The 22456-nt window shown below is 33.9% G+C and overlaps 1 protein-coding gene across 5 annotated transcripts in view; it reads right to left on the reverse strand.

The window, feature by feature from the left end:
* Positions 1-22456, reverse strand: part of CCDC91 (coiled-coil domain containing 91) — a 358743-nt gene that overhangs the window by 277808 nt on the left and 58479 nt on the right. For all 5 annotated transcript variants that reach the window (XM_032347556.1, XM_032347555.1, XM_032347554.1 and 2 more), the window contains exons 2-3: positions 18136-18178; positions 15958-16036 (exon numbers count right to left, since the gene is read on the reverse strand). In XM_032347556.1, the coding sequence (XP_032203447.1) occupies positions 15958-16036; positions 18136-18165 (109 nt within the window). In that variant the 5' untranslated portion in view covers positions 18166-18178. The remainder of the gene's footprint in view (positions 1-15957; positions 16037-18135; positions 18179-22456) is intronic.

A 22456-nucleotide genomic window follows, 5' to 3' on the forward strand; every position in this document is an offset into this window, starting at 1 on the left:
CAAGGGTAACAGCGAGTGGAAAGTCAACATTGGCCATCACCAGACAAGAGTGTATTTTGAAAGTTAGACAAAAGACCATAGGGGTTTTGAACTCTACTGTATAAAGACTATTCTAGAAACCATGCACAGGATGAGAGAAATGATGCCAGGTAAGATAGTATTTGTAATAACTGACATGAGATGTGACATAAATCTGAACTAGTTTGATACAGAAGTGAAAACAAGAAGGAGGGGGGAGCTGATGCACTCAACAGAAGAATGTGACCAACAGTACTAACCAATGCAATTTATTTAGCTTCTACTAAAGCTAAACAACTGTACTAACCAAACCAAAGCTCTTTTAAGACAAAGCGTTTGAGATACCAAAAATAATTAACCCCACTGAAAAGAAAATCTGTAACTTAATTGGCATAGCGTCTATAGCATTCATGATGAATATGAGAAATTCCCTTTATCACAGTAAGTCATTTATAAATCTCTTAAATGTTGAATTATTTTTAAAAAGATGAGTTTGTAGCTTTTTCTTATAGAAGTATATTTGAACATAAGGTTGTTTCAGTTCTAAAACATTCATTAATTTTAATGTCTACCTTACATAGTTTTATGTAAAAATGTTTATATTTTTTACCAAACCTGTAAATAGATCACTGTAAGCTATGAGCTAATGAAATATGGCTTCAAGTAGCCTTTAGGAAAACTAATAGCACATCTCTGAAAATAATTTCCCATAAATCTTAGCAGGTAAGTAAAACACAATTATAAAATTAAAACTCTAAAATCAAAAAGGTAAAATTTCTCTAAACTACTACTAGTAGAGAATTAATTACTACCAATTTATATATAAATAAATTTATACTTTATACATTTATATTGCTTATGTATATGTATATGTTAATATATAGCTTACATAATAAGCAATATATTAACGTATAAAATATATATAAATTACATGAAGAAAAGCTTATGGTATGGATCTTATTACATCAGATTTTTTTCCTTTTTTCTAATCTATAAAGAAGTCTTAATTAATATTTGCAATAAGCAAAACAATTAAGAGCTTTTCCAAACTAAATTTAACCAGTTACACATACTGCTAGACTTAGAAAAACACTGTGCTTCAATGAAAACTTTAAAATTCAGTTGTCCCAGGAAACTGAGAGACTAATTCAGACTCAAAAACCTAACGACTGACTAAGCAGTCTGAATAAGGCAAAAATTACAGCCTATCCATCAAGCCCAGCTGTTTACCACTTCATGGGCAGAAACATAAAAGTCTGAACTACTTTTCAGAAGTAAACAATTCTTCTAATTTAGATCTTTCCCATCAAGAGAAAAAAGACAACTAATTATTTTTGTTACACACTGCGAGTATAATTGTCTATTTAGTTCACTCTAACCATAAAAGAATCCAAGAAATAAATATACTTTTTTGATTTACACCCAATGAATCCAAAATGACATCAGGTTTAAACTCTAAACAATACTACCATGACCAACAACAATGCCTTTTCTTTATGAAGAAATGTAATTCAAAAATTATAAGAATTATATACGAATAGTATTCAAATGTTCTCAATGACAGTGAAGAATATAAATGTATGATTTACATATTTTATGGATGTAAAAAAATGTTTTTAACATAAGCCCATTTGACATCATCATATCTAATTAAACTATAGCAAATATATTAGTGAGAGTACAAGATTTAAGTACATTAAAATAGACAATGTATTTGTAGTAGACACACAGTAATTATCAGAATCCAGAAAATAAGAGCCTGAAAGTTTAATTTTTTATTTCAGTATTTTTTTTTTACTTTAAATTAAATTAATGAAAACCAGCCATCAGGAAGTAGAATATATAGGTAAAGATTTTTTTTATTAAAAACAAAAATCCTAAAACTTCTGTTTCCTAAAGTATGAGATTAGGTACCTGGCTAACCAATCCACAGAAAGCAATTAAAAATATAGAGAAATGTTTTTAAAAATCCACTAAGAAAATCAACTGATGATCTTGCAAAACAGAAATACTTAGGCAAAAAATAAGTAAACTATGTAACAAAAAGAAATAAGCAAGTTTTTGCCTTGGAGACATCTGCCAACCTTGTAAACCTCAGCTTTGTTTTCCAAGATCTCAAAGACATGGGGAAAAAGTAAAGTTCAGGGCCCACCAAAGGGCCCTCCCCAACAAAATCTGGGACCTCAAAGAACTATATTCTCCTGCTAAGAGGGAACTCAAAATAATATACCCATCCTAGAACACAAAAAAGAAAATAGCCTGAGTCTAACAATGTAATGGATCAGGGAAAAGAGAAAACAGAAGACAAGGGGAAGAAGCAGAAGAAAAGGAGAGGAATGGAATGGAAAAGGAAGAGGAAGGGAAGGGAAGAAAGATCAAAAGAGAAGAGAAAGAAAAGGGGAAAGAACGGAAAAGGAAAAGGGGCAGGAGGGCAGGAAGAGAGGGAAAGAGGAAGAGGAGGATGGGAGAGAGAAAGAGAAAGAAAAAAGAAATAATAAAGTCATGGGTAAGCTTTACACCAGCTTAGACAATGATGAACACAGAATGGGTGCATGAAAGATGTACCTGTAACTGCTCAGACTGTAACACAATCTGTCGACTGTAGAAAGCTTCACTAATCAGAACAAGGACAAGCATTTCCAAACAAGTATCTACTGAGGGTTTGACACCAAGGTCCCCCTCTATGGAAAACTCCCAAAGATTAACTTCAAGCAGAAGGAAATGATTTGTGATGCAGAGTTTAAGTTGCAAAAAGAAATAAAGAAAAAAATGGTAAATATGCAGATTAATCCAAAATATTTTGTCTATATAAAACATTACTGAAAGTAATAATGCCTTGTAGAGTTAAGTATATATATTAAATACATAAATATACACGTAGAATCTGGGGAATAGCTATATGAAAAATACTTGGCAACATTAGCATAATGACCAGAGAGGAAATTCCTGAAGTTCAGATGTTCCACTGTGCTTATGTTTTTCAAAAGGAAGATAAAGATACTAATTTGCTTCAGGCTTTACTAAGTTAAGAATGCTCATTAAAATTTCTAGGGAAACCACCAAAAGAAGCAAAACAGGGCTCATAATTTCCAAACTGAACGAGCAGGGGGAAAAGGAAATAAAATCAATTCAAAAAGGTAAAAAAGAAAAAAGAAGAAACAAAATGGCACTACAAAAAAAAAAAGCCAAAACTACAATGGTAGGAAAAAGAACCACATACAGACATCAGTAATTACACTAAAACATAAAGGGACTAAATAATCCAATTCAAAAACAAGGACTGTCAGATAACAAACAAACAAACAAAATTGAGATTTAAGCTCTTTATGAATGATATATCTAAAAAACATAAAGATACAAAAAGGCTGAAAAACATAAGAATAGAAAAAGTAACATCAGTTGAATTCTAATCAAATAAAGTTTCTATATTTATATAGGACAAAATGGGCTTGGGGGACAAAACAATTCTAGAGATATAAAAAGATCATTGCATACTGATAGAAAGTTCAATACACCAAAAAGATACGGGATATATGAATGCACCTAGTAACATAATCTCAACATAGACAAAGCAAAAAATTACACAACCTCAAAAAGTTTATAATTCCACCATCATAAGAGATTATAACATTTGTACAATTTAAGTTTATATAAAACATGTGCATTCTGCAATTGTCAAACTCCTCTCTCTACAGGCTCAGTGCAGCAAATTCCCTAAATCCTGATGTGTATAACCATCACCTGGGGATCTTGTTAAAATGCAGATTCCGGAATGGCAGGTGAGGAGCTGAGCCTGATTTCACAGTTTTAACAAGGTCCAGGGTATGTCAATGCTGTTCACCTTCAGATAGCACTCTGCCCCAGAGAAAGACCCATTAAATTACAAATATTTTATATTATACTACTTTCTCTAGCCATAAAGCAATCAAGTTAAGAAACAATAACAATAAAAAAAAACTAGAAAAACCCCATGCTAAGACATTAATAAATATTTTTAAAGTAACTGAAGGATCAGTTCATTCTGAATATTAGAAAACATTGATAATTGAAGGATTTTTTAAATATCAGAATTGGCAAGATGTAGCTAAAGTAATAAATGGAAGGGGAACTACAGCCTTGAATGTTAATATCTGAAAAGAAGTTAAAATTTATGAAATAAGCATCAAATATTTAGAAATTAGGAAAAAAAGAAGAAATCCAACAGAATAGAGCAAAGAAAATGATCATAAAAAATTAATACACCAGAAAAAAATATAAAATAAATGTAAAATTAAGACTGTTGACCCTGCCACAAGTTAACACAACAGCAAGATGGGGTGCCTGGGGGGCCTGGTTAAGCAACCAACTCTCGATTTCAGCTCAGGTCGTGATTTTAGGGTTGGGAGATCCAGCCCCATCTTGGGCTCCTTTTTGAGTGACTCCACACTCAGGAAGGAGCCCAAGATGGGGCTGGATGCCATTATTAAAGGCCCATTATCCACAACCACCCATCTAAGGAGGTCCACAATAAAACCAGCCTTTATCACATTCAATTCAAAAAAGCAAACCTCAAAAGATTTTCAATTTTAATTTAAATGAAGAAAATTTTGACAATGAAATCATTAAAAATGATTTTGTCTTCACCTAAGCAATGCTTTCATAGCAAAGAAAACTTTTAATACACAAGGCTACAAAGCCAAGAGAATAATATAAATTAACTACAAGAACTCAAGGTTGGATTAATACTTTGATCAGGCACAAGAGCAAGGATTTTATTTTATTTTTTAAGATTTTATTTATTTATTTGACAGACAGAGAGCACAAGTAGGCAGAGAGGCAGGCAAAGAGAGAGGAGAAAGCAGGCTCACCGCTGAGCAGAGAGCCCGATGTGGGGCTCGATCCCAGGACCCTGAGAACATGACCTGAGCCAAAGGCAGAGGCTTAACCCACTGAGCCACCCAGGCGCCCCAACAGCAAGGATTTTATAACTGCAATTAGTTTACATGATTTATTCAAGATAATATCCTAATCAAAAGTACAACCTTTAATACTCAATGTAAAGATTACAACAAAATATTCAGAGGAATATCACAGTAATCAATATAACTTCCAAAATTTTAGTCAAATGTCCTATACTTCGATATTTCGGAATCCACAAAAATGAAAAAAACATGAAACACTTCTAAACTTTAAAATGATATTCCACAATAACAAACACTTACTGAATATTCACTATTTCCTCACCCTCTGATGAGATAAAGAAATGGGGAAAGGGAGTAAGAATGGTTGCAGGTGGAAAAGCTGCTGAAGTCATCTAAAAAAGACGTAATGACAGCTCTGACTGGGGTAGTAACAAGGGATGTAGATAGAAGTAAAAAGATCCCCATATTTGACAAAACCTGGAACCTAAAGAATTAACTGATGGAGGGTCATGGAATAGAGAACCACAAAGAGGAAACAGGAGCAGAAAAGGATTAGAAGACTCAAAAATCTCATGAAATGATGGCACTCCCTAAAGAGGAAACACCAGAGAAGCAGTGTCTGCAGAAAAGAACAGCACCAAGAGTTAAAGACACCATTTGAGGAAATCAAATACCCAACCTTCAGAACAAAGAAGGAAGGGCCGGAAAATTCAACCTGACTGAGAACAAGGTGTGAGCTGATTTAAGATCCTCATTTGTGTCAACAGTGTTCATTAGAGATACCAGTCCAGAGACATCAAACCAAGTGTGTGTGCACAGTGCGGATCAGTCAGAAACTTTGGCCATGCTGGTTCTACTGTCCTGTCAGTCTCATATTCCTGCAAGCCCTATCTGTCTGGCTACTTGAGAATTCCCAAAGTAGAAGAACTTACTGTTCCCAGCTACGGCTAGGCCTAGGAGTCCAAAGCAAGAATCTTAGGAGTAAAGGGAAAGAGGAGTGACACAAGCAGCTGAAAGTTAATCAGCTTTCAGGTCTGGCCGTGGCCTCCCATCTCTGTAGCAGAGACTTTAGGTCAAATTGAAATTTACCCTGTTCTATCATATCACTACTCATTCACAGCCCCTATACCTAAGGTCTACTCCCCGCTCTCTACCCCATACCATCCCATCTGACTGAACAGAATGATGACTGCTGCCCTTTAGAACACTCATACACAGGAGTCACTCTGAATCAGACCTAGTCCTGGCTTTCTAGCCAAAACACAGAGCCCCCATTCTCATGAAGAATAAGAATTCAGATTCCAAAAGGAGGATGATGCTCTAGACTTCAGAGATTCTGGAACTAGGGTCAGAAATTACAGAAAACTTTGTCAACTGAGACCTCTTACTGATCCCTTAAAGACACTATACGAGTAGTATATATGTTCAAGAGATTCATCAATGCTGCCCTATGTAGCTGAAGTTAACTCTCCAGGTGTTTAAGTGTTCTATTATATAAATATATGCCCAAAATATTAAGCCTTCTGCTTTCAACTGACATTTGGGCTCTTTCTAATTTAGAGCTATTCCAATAAACATCATTTTACCCATAAAAAATAAAATGTGACAACTAAAGAGCATTTCAACCTACCATGCTACCACTGATTTGTCCATAGCCAGCTAAAGATTTCATTTGCAGTGTACTCATAAAATTACCATCACCTTCAATATGGCCAATATTTACTTGTAAATATAAAATATATATTTAAAATATATACTAAATATAAATATAAATATAAAATTTGACATTATTTAGAGTTAGAGAACAAGCATGATCTATGATTATATTAGTAGTAAACTATTAATTTTAAATAAGCTTCCCATAAAGTCACAGAAATAATATAAATAATGACTTACATTAAAATAGCTTTCCTGAAAATACATACAAGAATATTCACTGCATCCCTTTTTCTGAATTTATGTCAAGATCTCTCTCCAGAAACAGCCCTAAATATGCAAACACAGTATAGCATGTGAATCTTTCAAGCTTCCAAATGCCTCAATAAATGGATACTTCTACAAGTCTCACTAAATATTAAATGAGAACATCAAAAGTAAATTAATGGGAAAGTCCAAGAGGAAAAAAAAAAGTTCACTGCAGGACTGTGTACAGTAGCCAGAAACTGGGAGGAAAATAACTGGTTACATGAATACTGGTACATCCATGCAAAAGAGCACTGTGCAACCACTAGAATGAGTTAGGAAGATCTCCAAGTTACTGTGGGGGAAAAAAAGCATACACAGGACATACACATATACATACAAAGGACACGGTCACCTGTGTAAAAAGAAGAGGGCACATTCACATTTTCGTTCACCTGTACAATATCTGGAGGGCTACAAAACAAAATGTAAAACAAGTTATATCAGGGGAGTGGGACTACAGGACCAAGATAGAAAAGAAATTTTCACTGTATAATTTTAATATCATTTCCCATTTCTTTCATACCTTTATACTACATATGTGTGTGTGCCCAGCTGTCAAAAACAATAGAGAGTGTATTTTCTGAGACCAAAGAAATATAATTCATAAGGGTAGATTAATAGAAATTTATGAGTTGGTAAGAGAGCACTAAGCAATGATACCTACAGTTACTGAGCCAAACAGAGATTAAAAATTCTTTTTGGGGGGCTAATTTGGGATTATGATGATAAAGAGAGTACTATCTTCATCTTACAGAAAAATGATACACTGCCAAATTTCATTTTTCAGTAATATGAGAAAATCCTTACAAAGCTCTATTTTAAAAAAATTTTAGAGTATTCTATAACATCCTAAAAATTAAAGCAATCTTTTTAAAAAGCAAGATCAGAATTAGAATGCATAAAGACTGAACCATAAAATATTACAAGAATCAGTTTAAATAGTAACTGATAATTAAAATATATAGAAAAAAAGTTTATCTTAAGTATTATAGTACTTCATATTAATAGTTTTGTTCCATGTTTATCGCTATTTATAGAGCACATGTGATTTATTAGATTAGTCCCGTATCACTTGGACTATGAAGTCAAAACCAGGCACCATGATTCACCTAGTAGAAGCTACTCATATTACAAAATAAATAAATAAATAAATAAACTTGGAATTCAAAATTTGGAATCTAAGAACACTTAAATATCATCTAGTTCTTCAATCTATAGATTAAATAATTGCGTTTCAGAGAAGTTACACAGCTGGTACTCCTCCTTCCACAGTCAGTTATTTGCCTCTACACCACACTATAAACCCAATCTTCAAAGTCATAACAAATATCACTGATATATTCCCTATTATATGCAATTAATGAAAATGGGAACTACCATAAATTACTGAAAACTAATATTACATATACAGTAATAACTCATAGCTTCATAGAAGCGATCACCTTAGCTATCATTTATAAAAAGTGGTTCCAGAATAAAAGAAAGTGAGTTGATAACCTGGGAGTTAAGAAAAAAATACAGAAAGTAGGAAAAGGAAGCTATCTGGCAATCATCCATTCAAACGATCTGTTTAAAAATACTATGAAATTATTATACTACAACGGAAATCCAATTTATATCCTAACAAAATGTCTAATGTGGATAAAAAGTTGAAGAGATGGGAAGTTTTTAAACATTATCCAACTGTCTATTATAATATGAGTCTGTGAATATAAGTCACCTTCAAATTTTACCCAAAATATAGCTCAGACCAATGAATTCAGTTAATGTTTACTATGACTATGCACAAACCACAGATGAATTTCAAGAAAAATATCACAACAATATTTTCTCAAACAAAAATGTGTGGACTCAGGTTCTGAGCTCTTGTAGATGTGTAACACAGATTCTACTGGAAAAGCAAGAAGAGTAATGGGATATTAATAAAATGACCGATTTGTTGTCCTAGGTTTTCCTGGCCAGGAGAATGGAGAATGGAAAAACTGAACCATGAAATCAAAAAGGCATCTGTCTTCCAGGTTTCTCTCTGCCAATGTCTTGAGAAAAATGTTTGAACTTTCCTGTTGGCTTTGTATGCAAATAGCTCCAGATGCAAAGTGAACCACATCTAAGTTATTTGGTTCAACATCTGCTGGTCCAATTCCCATTATTCCTTCTAAAGGGTCGGCTTGTGACAGTTTAGTTTGCCCTCTATATAAGCTGTTTTGAAGGAGCTAATTTGGATTAAAGTATCTATCTAGACCACTTGTTTTTCCCTTTGATGGTCAATGCATTCTAATGTGGTTCTGTGTAGTGCTACAAGTAACTTAGAAACATATTGGAAAGGACAGTATTCAAGGTTTCGCCTCCCACCTCGCCTTCTAGACAATTTAAATTTATACAGTTAAAAAGTAAAAAGCGAACAGTCATTTGCCTCTACAACAGCACCACACACATTGTACACAATGGCAACGTGACAACACTTTCTGACATAATATTTTTTTTCATGAAATCTCTATCAAATATTTGAAGCTGAAGTTATTGATAAAAGCATCTAACACTATTAACAATGCATTCCATGAAACATTCAGTCATTTGAGATGACAATTCTCATATGGTATCACTGAAAATGGAATAAGGTCCATAGCACATGGCACTTAGTGTCTGATACACAGTATACCTTCAAATATTTGATAAAGGAGTAAATTAAGTGAATGAATGAATAACAACAAAAAAAAACTAAAGAATTCATTTAAATAAATCCCATATATTCTGAAACCTTGGGTCTGCTACAATCAGAAAACAATCAAAAAACATACTGAACCCAAACTAAGACTAATAGTCTAATGTTCTTAGAACTTGTACAATCAAGAAAAGAGAAAGCCCTTACTTCAGAAGGGTACAATAGGGAGGACAAATTGCTTTATAGGGTAAAAATGAGGAAAAGAGGAGAAATCAGAATATCCACCTATGCATGGATAACTGTGTGTGTGTGTGTACATATATATTTTTGCTTTTATAGGTGCATGTGTGTATCAGAAGATAAACATTCATTTTGAAAAGTAGTTTCCTAAAAGTGTAGAACATTACCACTCTTATAAAAATTTATAAGATAGTTGATAATGATTTCAAAAAAAGATCTCTTAGCTTTAGGGGGAAAAAAACCTTTTTCTAAAAAATACAGCTCTATGTGTAGTTAACTCAAAAACTTTCAGATATTATATGCTATGCAAAATAGCATATAAAGGAAAATGATTTTCCTTCAGAAAAATATTTAGAAAAATAAATACGAAAAAAAGTCAGTAAAATAACTCGATACTACTATTATTGCTTCTAGACCCTAGTATTTTTGAGCTAAAATTTAGTCTAACCTCTACTCTCCTCTACTGTTACCTGCTGCCATACAGTAGGACCAGACAAACAATTAGGAAAAAACAAAAACAAAAAAACAGCAAAAGAGCTGTTCTCTCTTTCTGTGAATCCATGATTACTCTTGTTTTTTCTTTATAATTTTTTTAAAAATTTTTTTATAATATTTTTTATAATTTTTTTATAATTTTTTTTATAATTTTTTTAAAGATCACAAGTAGGCAAAGAAGCAGGCAGAGAGAAAGACTGGAGGAAGCAGGCTCCCCGCTGAGCAGAGAGCCCGATGCAGGGCTCGATCCCAAAACCCTGAGATCATGACCTGAGCGGAAGGCAGAGGCTTTATTTAACCCACTGAGCCACCCAGGCGCCCCTCTGATTACTCTTGTTAATCATTATTCCCAGGTCATTTGTCTGTCTTGGGAATGACCAGAAAACTTAAGTGAACCTCAGAGTATAGCTTCTTTGTCGTCTTTCAGTAATTATCTAAGATTCCCAAGATTACTATATTTTTTAAGGCAAGTTTAGGTTTGCCTTCCTCTACCTTATGATTGTAAGACTATTTATTTACTGCCTAAGAACTAAAACTAATTAAAAAGAGTTCCTGTTATTGAATCACTATATTGTACACCTGAAACTAATAATATTGACAAATTAAAATAAAGAATTTTTTAAAAGAGTTACTTTTAAAAGCAAATCTGTTCTACTAATCATCAAGAAATAATTACTGAGCACTGCTTATTAACAAGGCACATGCTATACTGAGTGCTTAGGATTCACAAAGGTTTAAAAACAGTCTCTACCCACCAAGGTTTAGACTAAAGAAGACACATATAGACAGCAGTCATATTGACAAAATATTTTTTAAAAATATATATTAGTTACTCCATGTTTTTGGCAGCGTTAGTTACAACAGTCAAAGGAAGCAACCGGAGTCCATCAACGGATTAATGGATAAAAATGTGGTCTGTGGGATGCCTGGGTGGCTCAGTTGGTTGGACGACTGCCTTCAGCTCAGGTCATGATCCCGGAGTTCCAGGATCGAGTCCCGCATCTGGCTCCCAGCTCCATGGGAAGTCTGCTTCTCTCTCTGACCTTCTCTTCGCTCATGCTCTCTCTTACTGTCTCTCTCTCAAATAAATAAATAAAATCTTAAAAAAAAAAATGTGGTCTGTACATACAGTGGACTATTATTTAGGCTTAAAAAGGAAGGACATTCTGACACATGCTACAACATGGATGAACCCTGTGGATATTATGCTAAGAGAAATAAGCCAGTCACAAAAAGACAAACACCGTATGATTCTATTTATATGAGTTGTCTAGAAGAGAGAGAAAGTAGAATTGTAGCTGCCAGGGGCTGGGGGTAGGGGCAAATGGGTAGTTAAATGGCTACAGAGTTTCAGTTTCACAAGATGAAAATGTTGCACACCAATGTCAATATGCTTAACAATACTGAACTATACACTTAAAAATGGTTAATATGATAAATTGTGTATGTTACTTAACCACAGTTAAAAAAAAAAAAAATTGGCCAAAGTGCCAAGCAAATGATGCAGAAAAAAAATGATGCAGTAGTTCAGAAGTAAGAGCAATTATAAGATATGGAGTCAGTTAAAGTTCTATATACCTTGGTCTGAAAGAAAAATGAGTCTCAAGCAGATAGGAGATGAGGGAATGTACTACAATCAGAGCAATAGCAAAGTGACAGAACAGACACCAGCCAGACACAAAATGTAGGTCAGTTTGACTAGCCACAGGCTTCAAAACGAATAACCATGGAAGGTGAGCTAAAAGGAAAGACTACGAAATAGAGAAGAAAATGCCCAATAAAGGCAGTTCTTTTCATTGAGTATCTTTCACTAAGACAAAGTAATAATTACTTTTAGTAATTTACTTTTAGTGAGAGTAAAGGCAGGAGGAAAAGGAAATTGATAACTTCATATTTGCTTGTCTCTTGCTTACATACTCCAACTTCCATGATGACGGAAGTACAGAGATACATTCAAAAGGTTAGATGCCATACATTGATGAGATATGGGCTTAGAGGTAACAATGTGAATACAGAACCAACATGTGCATTTCCTTTATTCTAACTGGCAATTTTTTAACATCATCATCACACAGAAACTAGCATTTTAAAAGGTCCCTCTAGGGGCGCCTGCGTGGCTCAGTGGGTTAAAGCCTCTGCCTTTGGCTCAGGTCATGATCTCGGGGTCCTGGGGTCGAGCCCCGCATTGGGCTCTCTGCTCCGTGGGGAGCCTGCTTCCTCTTGCCTCTCTGCCTAGTTGTGATTTCTCTCTGTCAAATAAATAAAATATTAATAAATAATAAAAATAAAATAAAAGGTCCCTCTATGCAAATAACACGAATATTACAGTAAGATGTGTATCCTGAGGCACCCTGATTCATTAACAGTATTGTAGGCCATAAGCAGACACTGTTTTTAAGATAAATTAGTTATCCCAGTTGCTATTACAAAATCATCCTGCAACTAACTGCCAGCTCTGCACCAAGATAATCATTCGACATGTGAAGCCTATGACTATATTCTTTACTTAAAATCTTTTATCCTAACCCCAAGAATGAAAATGTCTGTTCTCCCCCAAATACTTTAAAAACTTAAACCAAATGTTTCTGAGTAATCTTCTTGGATTTTAAGCTGTGGTAAAACTTGGTTAATAATCATCTCTTTTAGAAATATTTTTCATATAGATTACAAACTGTTAGGGTGTAGGTGGAGAATCAGACAGAAGGAGAATATTAAGTCCTTTTTTGAACTGAAAAGAATCTACATTGGATCTCTTAAAGCTTCCTATCTTCTCTGGACTTTAGTGTAGAAATGATTAAATTGTTATACTAATTAGGTTGTTCAGATCACTCTGGTCTCAACTTCCAGATACCTGAATCAGAGGCTCCTACGGCAGAGAAAGAGAAACGATCTTCAACAAAAGAGAAAGATTACTTGGCTGAGCCAGCATCTACCATGCCTTCACTTCAGCTGTTGGCCAGGTTAGTTTATCTCCACTTCTGCAAGTCACTGAGGAAATTCAGAAGAAGTACTTTCCACAGGTCTGATTTCTTACTGGGCTGAGGGAGAAACTGGGAGTGCTGTCTGTGTGTACATACGCACACACTAGAGGAACTGTTTTTTAATTCTAATTAGGCTTTGAGAACTTGACCTACAAATATGGACATATGCATACATGTGACATATAATATTCATTCTTGGAGAACAGGAAGTAGATAATCTGGCCATAATATACAATTCTTTAATATACTGCCACAATTATAGGAAAACAGATTCTGTTCTTGCTTTTGTAAAGAAGTACAATTTGGTTTCAACTTCCAATCTACTGAAATCACTTCCTTAAAAGCCATTTCTGACTATGCTTATTTTCTCAGTCTCTAATCACACTAACCTCTCTCACATACAGCCTTTAGCCACCAGGACCATAACTTCTTTGAAATGTTTTACTCCTGATGCCTAGCCCATACTCTCCTTATCTCTCAATCTTCTGTGTCTTTCTTTTCCTCTTGTTCCTTAATTATGGACATACAAATTTCTCTACTTAACCCTAATCTCTTTACATACTGATTCCACAGTCATCTTCTACAACTTCAACTGTCATATCTACGAGAAAACTCCCAAATGAAGAACACCAGCCTTAACCTTTCTCCTGAAATGAAGGCAGCTTAAATACACAAGTCTAAGACAAATTCATTAGGCTCATGTTGTCCCAAACCAACTTTTTTAAAATTCTCTATTTCTGTTCAAAGCAATACTATTCCTTTAGAATCAAGGCTTGAAACCTCAAAAATGAATGCTGACTCCTCCCTCACCCTCACATCCCATCAGCCAGATGGCCCTGCTGAGACTTTCCCCTAATCAAAACAAACAAACAAACAAAAACCACCAGTTAACTTAAAAAGAACTGAAATATAATCTGATAGACTAGATTTCATTCCTAAACATATTTACCTGTATCAAACTCCAAAACTTTTATAACCCATCATTTTGTTATCTGTACAATAGATAATATTGTAGCTGCTCTACCTATTTTACCATAATCAAATACATAACACACTGAAAATCCTAAACCATTACATAAATATCAGTATTCCAATTTTTCTATCAATTTCCATTGCCACTCTAGTTGTCATTCATTCAGTTATTCATTTCTTTAAAGATTTATTTATTTATTTGAAAGAGAGACAGTATATGCACACATGCTCATGAGTAGGAGAAGGGGCAGAGGAAGAGAATCTCAAGCAGATTCCCTGCTGAGCACAGAGCCAGAGGTGGGGCTGATCTCACAACCTAATCATGACCTGAGCCAAAAACAAGAGCTGGACACTTAACCAACTGAGCCACCCAGGCTTCCTTCATTTTTTTTTTCCCTTTAATTACTCTTTTTATAAATACTTACTGAGGACCAACTATAAGCCAGGCACTAAACTCAGCATTTGAGACATAACAAAAGGACAGACACAGTGCCTATCCCCACAAAATTTACAGCCTAAACTGCAAGTCAGAAAATAGGTGCACAGAGATGTGGGAGGGTTCTCTGGGAAGGCTTCCCAGAAAAGGCATATTAAAGCATAAAACAACACATAAAACAAATAGGAGTTAGTATAATAAGGGAGCGGGAGAGAGTGCTGGTGGGAAACAAGGTGAGAAATTCCAGGGAAAGGAAACCACATACATAAATCCCTCAAACAAGAATGAGCATCCTAACTATGTCATTCTCTTTCCCACATTTACACATTTGTTTCATTGCTTTTTCTCACTTCAAAATCTTTCCCCATTCTCCCATCTGTGCCTATTCAAATCATGAACATCCTTCAAAGCCCGGATCAATAATATATGCCCAGCTTCAAGAATAGTACTGGACTCATACCAGGCATGAAATAAACATTTTCTAAACAAATGGATGATGAAATCTTCATTCTTCCCAAATCACAAATCTGCTTCATATTACAAGTATGTATGTGCCTGTCCTATCTCCCCTTGAAGTAAAGGACACATTCCCATAGCACCTAATGCACAATAAGCACTGGAAAAATATTTGGAGGATGAATAACTCTAATAATCTAAGACAAGACAGAGCTGCTAAGGATACTTTCATCTTCTACTTCTGACTTTACAATGATTTGGCAGAACAAAAAGCCTAGGAAATTCAATATATTATTTATACATGAATTATATTAATATTGAACATTCGGTCTTCCATAAAATATCTCCCATAATGGAATTTATTTTTGCATTTGATTTCTTGGATGGTTAAATTTTAATGTTTAATACTTTAGACTGACCTTCTGGGGGAAAAAAAAAACTTCTAAATTCAAATACTGGTAAAGATGTTATATTACTTTAGGATATTTTTATACTATAAGAATAAGAAGTCTTTTTAATTAACAAACTGGACAGCCTAAAAATATTATTTGGTACCTCACTTTCCTGAAACTAAGACGGATTAGGAAATGTAAATTATATTTTAATTTCATTTAATGTTCATGATATCATTTTTGGAATCATGCCTCAAGCCACGCTGCAGAATTCGTTACGTAATTTATCATCTGTTATTAAAAAAGCCCTAAATTAAATCTGGGTCATTCCATTTTCAGATCAAAGAAGGCCAAGAGCAAAAGTAAAAAAGAGGCTTTCAAAGAAAAGGCAAAGTGTTCAATAAGAAAAAAAAAAATTCTAGTTACTGCAGAGTAGTACCTGTAGGAAAGGCAGCCCAAGGAATGGCAGGAGACGTAGTTTGCGTTTCACCATTTCCACCATCAAAAATCTCTGCAGCCTAGGGGGAAAAAGAAAGGCAAATTTATTTTCAAAGATCTAAAAAATAGAAATGCTATTTAAGCAACCAAGCCTTCCAGTACCACAGGCTTATTCTCTGCTATATACCACACATTTTCAAATCCCCTCCAAATACTTAATTGTTTCTCAGTCTTCATAGTTACCACCCTAACCACTACTCCCCACCCCCAGTAGGCATGCTGTTATTTTTAAGTAAAAATCTCCCTTCCTTACTAAAATATATCTCCTGCCAATGAAAATCTTCTTTTATATATCCTCGATCACATTTTCAGTTGAGAAGTTTACATGTAAGTACTCTAAGTACATCTTTTTCATTAATTAGCATAAGACCTAATGGAAATCAATCTAAAGAAATAGGGTTCATCTATATTCTTCAATAATCTACCACTCGGACTTCCTAGCATTCAACATTTAGAAAATTCCTAAAACTGATGTTTTAAATTAACAAGCCTTCCTATTAAACAGTTTTTAAAAGTAAGGGACAGTCAATTACTGCATGTTGAGTTTCTGGGTAAGTTTTCTCTCTTAATTGTTCAGATCACAGCAAAGTTATTATTGAGAAAAAGAACCAGAATTTCAATTTGGTTCAGCATTGAGTTGTCAGCCAAGCAGAAGTCAACTGAGGCAATCTGTCACAGAAGCTAAGTGACATAGAATATAGTAACTATTATCTATAAACTACAAAAAATGAACATGGTTTACATAACCAAGGATGGAAATCTTCTGTATTTCTACAGCCAGATAGAAAAAGAAAGAACCCTAATAACTAATTAAATCGGAATATTTGGTTAACATTGTAAGGTAATACTGAAAGGAACAGGTCCATTGACTGTAACATTGAAGTATAATTTTACTCTGAGGAAAACTACCTACTCTATTTTTTTCTGATATAATAAATCAAGCATGGTTTAAGTAAAGAAAACTGTACTAAGTTTAAACCTTCAAATAACTGACAACTTGTAAACAAGGAACTAAGATGATATCTAAAACATCTATTATCCTCAAAATTTAAAAAATTTTAACAAAATTTTAAGTGTTAATTTCAGCAACAGAAGATTTAATCACCCAACAAAACCTGAAACATTTTAAAAAATGCAAAAAAAACCATACAAATCTGCCAAACATAAACCAGTGTCAGAAAAAATGCACAAAACAGGTATGTCCATATTGACAGACAATAAGAACCGACAAGAAATGATACTGTTGTTTAAAAACTCACACCATTTTTTCATAATAATCAGAATACTGAGTATATACTTAATACCTTGTTTCTCCTATTAATGTCATTAATTAAAGTCCTGGTTTTTAATAAACAATCTCTTTTTATTTATTTATTTATTTATTTTTACCAAATGCCAAATTAGGTGAAACTCTTACTAAAAAGGAAAAAAAAAAGTCACAGAGCTCACTTGGTAGTTCCAGGACTTGAGCTCAGGCATCCTGACTCCTAATCCAGAGATTTTCCTGCAAGACTATACTGGCTCCATAAAAATAACTGGGTTACAAAATATTTCAATAAAATGAACACACACTGAAAAGGATTAAGGAAAAGACAGTGCTTCTTCAGCTAACAATTTCCACTTACAAAGCATCCAACTTAAACGTGAGAGAATAATCTCACACCACAAACTACTAATTAGCCCTCTAAGCCACCAAAATGCTATGTAGTTAATACACTAAATCAACTCATTACAGGTGTAAACATGAAAACATGTGACAGATCTGCAATACTCATCCTTCATCTCACAAGTATTTCCTAACAGACATGTATCTCAGCAAAATCATCAGCTGACAATTTTTAAAACTTCTTTAATGCTTCTACTAGCAGCACTTAATTAACTCAACTTAAGCCATTCCATGGGCATGACCATACATTCAATAATAATTAGCTTTATCTCTCAAAAGGGATATATCTTCATTTTCCTTGATTTCATTTTTTATTCCAGTGTTACATTAAAAATGATCAAGAAATGATCATGAGTGCCAATGATAAGTAGTATATTTTCAAACTAATATACAGCATTATAACCCCCAAAAGTTAAAGCAATTACATAAGCAAAATAAGGTAATTGCACATACCTCAAAACCACCAAAATCATCATCATCCATTCTTCAAGTGCACCTGAAAAATATCAGAAGACATTGAAACAAGCCCACACACAGAGTCATTTATGTCAAAACATTTTTCTGACTTAAATGTATATATATTTTGACTTGTAAATTAAAACTATTTCATTTGAGATTTTTTAAAAATCTACTTTTTGTAACTATATGGGTATGCATTTTTTAATGCAAAAAGACTGGAGGTTTTTTGGCAAAATTAGCCATTCAGGCAAAATTAGCAATTTCTGTAACTTTTTCAGCAACCATGTATTTTGCCATTTTGTGTTGAGACGCCAGGAGTGGAAAAATATTCTTTTACATTTTAATTTGCTTTTCCCAAATTGGCGCTAGGGCTCAATTCAATAATGCTTCCTGCTTTTTGCATCTATTCCTCAGTTGTCTGGCAACATCAGCACAAACTCCAGCTAAGAACAGGACTGTGGTGAATTTTTGGAAATCTGTCCCCTACCACAAAGGTTCTTCCCTCGGTTTCATGGCCGAGGTTGATTTAGATTTTCAAAATTGATCAGCATTTTTGAGCTCTGGCCACAACTTCTGGAGCATTTTGATATGTGTATTTTTAGCTGAAACTGCTTTGCACTTTTGGAAAAATGTGGAGCAAGTTACTAGGCTGATCAAGATAAATCAAGTCATGTATTCATGGGAGAACAGGGAAGAGAAAAACACAAGTGAATATCCTGAATTCCTCTTTTTAAGATAAACTAGTAAGAGAGAGACAAGCAGTAAGATAATACATGCTTTACTTTGTACTTAATGTGTATCATTAAAATGGAAGGAGAAAACCATGAATACCAGGACTTTAAAAAGAAGAAAAAGAAAAAGCTTTTATCTAACAAATGATTAAAAAAAAAAAGAAGAAGAAGAAGAAGAAGAAGAACAAAGAAAGAAACCTGGAAAAGCAAAACAAGTAATAGATGGTATACAATAAATGAAAAATAAATTCACAATAAATTGTGAATCAGTAGCCACAAGTAAATACTCTGGTCAATAATAACTGGGTTCCATTTTTATCTTTCAAAAGTGAATGTATCCAAATTATTAATTATAGTTTCTTTGACTCACTAACACAAGATGGACTTGGTTACAGAAAAACAACCTTCTCCAAATTCTAAGAAAAAAACAGCTAAACAAATTAAACCATGTTAAGCAATAATTCTAAAAGCATTTTCTAAGGCACTTTGCCTTGAGTGATGAAGCAGTAGTCATCTATAGTGAGGTTTTACCTTGTCAATGAAATTAATATTAATGCCTTGAAAAATAAAACTCAAAAATAGTCAAAGAAAAATAAACAGTGAAACACAATCTCAAGGATTGTTTTGTTTCAATAGACAAAATTTATTTTCACAGAAACTCAAGTCAGTAATGACACTAAAAGGAATATATGGAGGCAGAAGAACATTATAAAAAGGAAGGACATTAAATTAACCCAAATGAGACACCACTATTGTCACCATTACCTACGATTTAATAGTTTGGAGAAAAAATTTTAAAAGATGTATTTCTCAAAAGAATCAAAGCTAAGCAAGTCATCCACATACAACACTTAAAATATATAAACCAGACTCTCAGAAACTTTTGATGGTGGTTAGTTTGAAATGGAATTCACATTAATTCTGTTGCAAGCAAATAGAAATCTGTATGTGATTATATTTTTCATGAAGAAATTATAAAGTAAGAGTGATATGGATGCTGAGAACGAACCAACTCAAACTATAAACACTAAGTTTGTGTTTTCCACATGGATTCCATGAATCTCAGGAGACAATTAAAAAATATTTTTAGCATCTACAACACTGTATCCAAAGAATACAGCTTCAAGAGAATTTCTAGAGTAATGCTTCTAGGTGTTTCTGTAAATCACATTCCAATAAATTATTTGTAAGGTGCCAGAAATCTTGAAAACAAAAATAAACAGCCATGTTTAACAATCACCTCAGCTTGTTTGCCTATGGTAAGGAACCAAATACCATCACTTTCCTAAGTACTGATTTAACTCTACAAAAGCATACATCAATGGTCACTGATGTTTTCCATATCCCAGCAACCTTTACATATTAAAATGATGATGACAGTTTTCCTCTACTTTATTTTCAAAGAAATACTAACAGATTTTAAAAGATAGATGTGTCTTGAACTTCTTAAAATATAATATTTAAAGAAATATTTATTATTTTAACACATTAACATTTTCCAAATATTTTAGTTTCAAATCCTGCAAGTTTCTGGTTTCTTATGAACATAAGAAAGTAAAATTAGCAGCATTGATTTGTACAAATCAACTTCACTAAATACAAAAATTAAAAATTAGTTTCTAAAAGTAAATACTACAAGTGGGGATTTCAAGTGGGGACTCCTTTATAGAGTTAGCTAACTCCAGCACATTTAAAACATTATTTTCTCTAAAATGCATTTATAATTTTTTAGAATATTTGTAGTACTTAACATATACACCATTAAACTACAAATATAATACAGAAACACCAAATATATCTGTCATGTAACTTATAGAGTCACGAGCCTGGCTAAAAAATTGGAAGATCATGTAGTTCATTCTTTGTGCCATGGCGGGGGGGGGGGGGGGGGGGGGGGGGGGGGGGGGAGGGGGGGAGGATTAGGTTATCTACACTGAAAGATATCACAATATCTAGTTTAACAATTCTCAGACTTCTTTATATGTGAATTTGATCTCTTCTGTTGCACCACTGTATTAATTCTCTCTTTTATTATTCCCAGTATTTAATACATTGCTGATATTTTATAAGAAAAACATATACACAACACTTATTGTAACAAATTTTTATTAGGCAATTCTATAGAAGAGAACACTCAAGATCCTCAAAGAGTTATGGTCTGGGGAGGCAGAGGTGGAAGAGTATAAGAAAATCATGCAAATGTTAAGAATATGAGCTATAAAGTAGCCTTAAGAAAGAAAAAAAAATGTCCAGGTGGGAGGAAAGATTTTTAGATGGTGATATATCTAGTGGGCACATCATGAAGCGCTTCAGGTGGGAGATATCTGAGCTCTATTATAACAGACCTAACAGAGAATTTTAAATTGCACATTAAAAACATGAATTTATTAAAGTCTTTTCCTAAAAGATAGCAAAGATTTGTTTTGATTGTTTGCTTCTGCATAAACACAGGGTCAGAGAGAATGTGAAATAAGAAAACTGAAGAAAAGTTTAAAAGCAAATATAAGGAAGATGGATCGAAAACTGTCAATGAGGAAAATAAGAATCAATCACATTTACATCAAAGCATCTACAAAAGGCTTAGGAATGCATGACAATGAAAAGTGGGTAAAGGTGAGAATCAAAATAAGAGTGGCAGATGTATCCCAAAATCCTCTTCCAGAATCTACACAACAGAACAACTTATAGTTCTTTATCATAGAAGAAGACTGAAGGTTTATTCCCTAGACAGGATAAAGCCAAGGGTCCAGGTTAGAAGACACTGAGACTGCTGAACTAAAAGTTCTCTTAAATATTGAGACCCATTCTCCCAATCCTCTTTGATCACTTGTCAACAGAAATGCCAGCAGCTATGTGTAAGTTTTTGGTTGTGATCTTAGAAGATTCTTCTCTGGGGCAGTTGGGTGGCTCAGTCAGTTAAGCAACCTGCTCTTGAGTTCATGATCTCAGGGTCATGGGATGGAGCCCTGTGTCAGGCTCCACACTCAGTAGGGAGTCTGCTTCCAGATTCTCTCTCTTCTTCTGCCCCTCCCCACACTTGCTCTCTCTTTGTCTCTAAAATAAATAAATATTTTTTTAAAAATAAGAATAAGATTCTTCTCTGGTGAATCTAATCAACCCATGAAAAAGAACCTCATGAGAGACTCCTCAAAAAAACCAAACCAAAACAAACAAACAAAAATACAGTTCACTCAGATAATATTACTTTGACAAATCCTACCTACATACAGAGAATTTTCAATTTGTTCCTGGTTTCAATAAGAGGATGACTAGGATAAAGGCTAAAAGAAAAGACTATCAGGTCAGGTTGCCTTGATTCAAATTCTAGTTCTGTCACTTAACTGTGTTACACTGGGCAGATTACTTCAACACTGTGTACCTCAGTTACCTCATCTGTCACACCGTGGTACTAATACTACTACTAATAATAATAATGGTAACTAGCTCCTAAAGTCTTTATGAAGATTAAACAAGTTAAAATAGATGAAGCACTTAAAACAGTGTCTGGTACATTCTAAGTATTATATAAATGTTCATACTTCATTAGTAGTACTCCACTCTTACATATGACCACATGGCCAAGG

This window comes from Mustela erminea, chromosome 6, assembly GCF_009829155.1.
Source record: "Mustela erminea isolate mMusErm1 chromosome 6, mMusErm1.Pri, whole genome shotgun sequence".
NCBI lineage: Eukaryota > Metazoa > Chordata > Mammalia > Carnivora > Mustelidae > Mustela > Mustela erminea.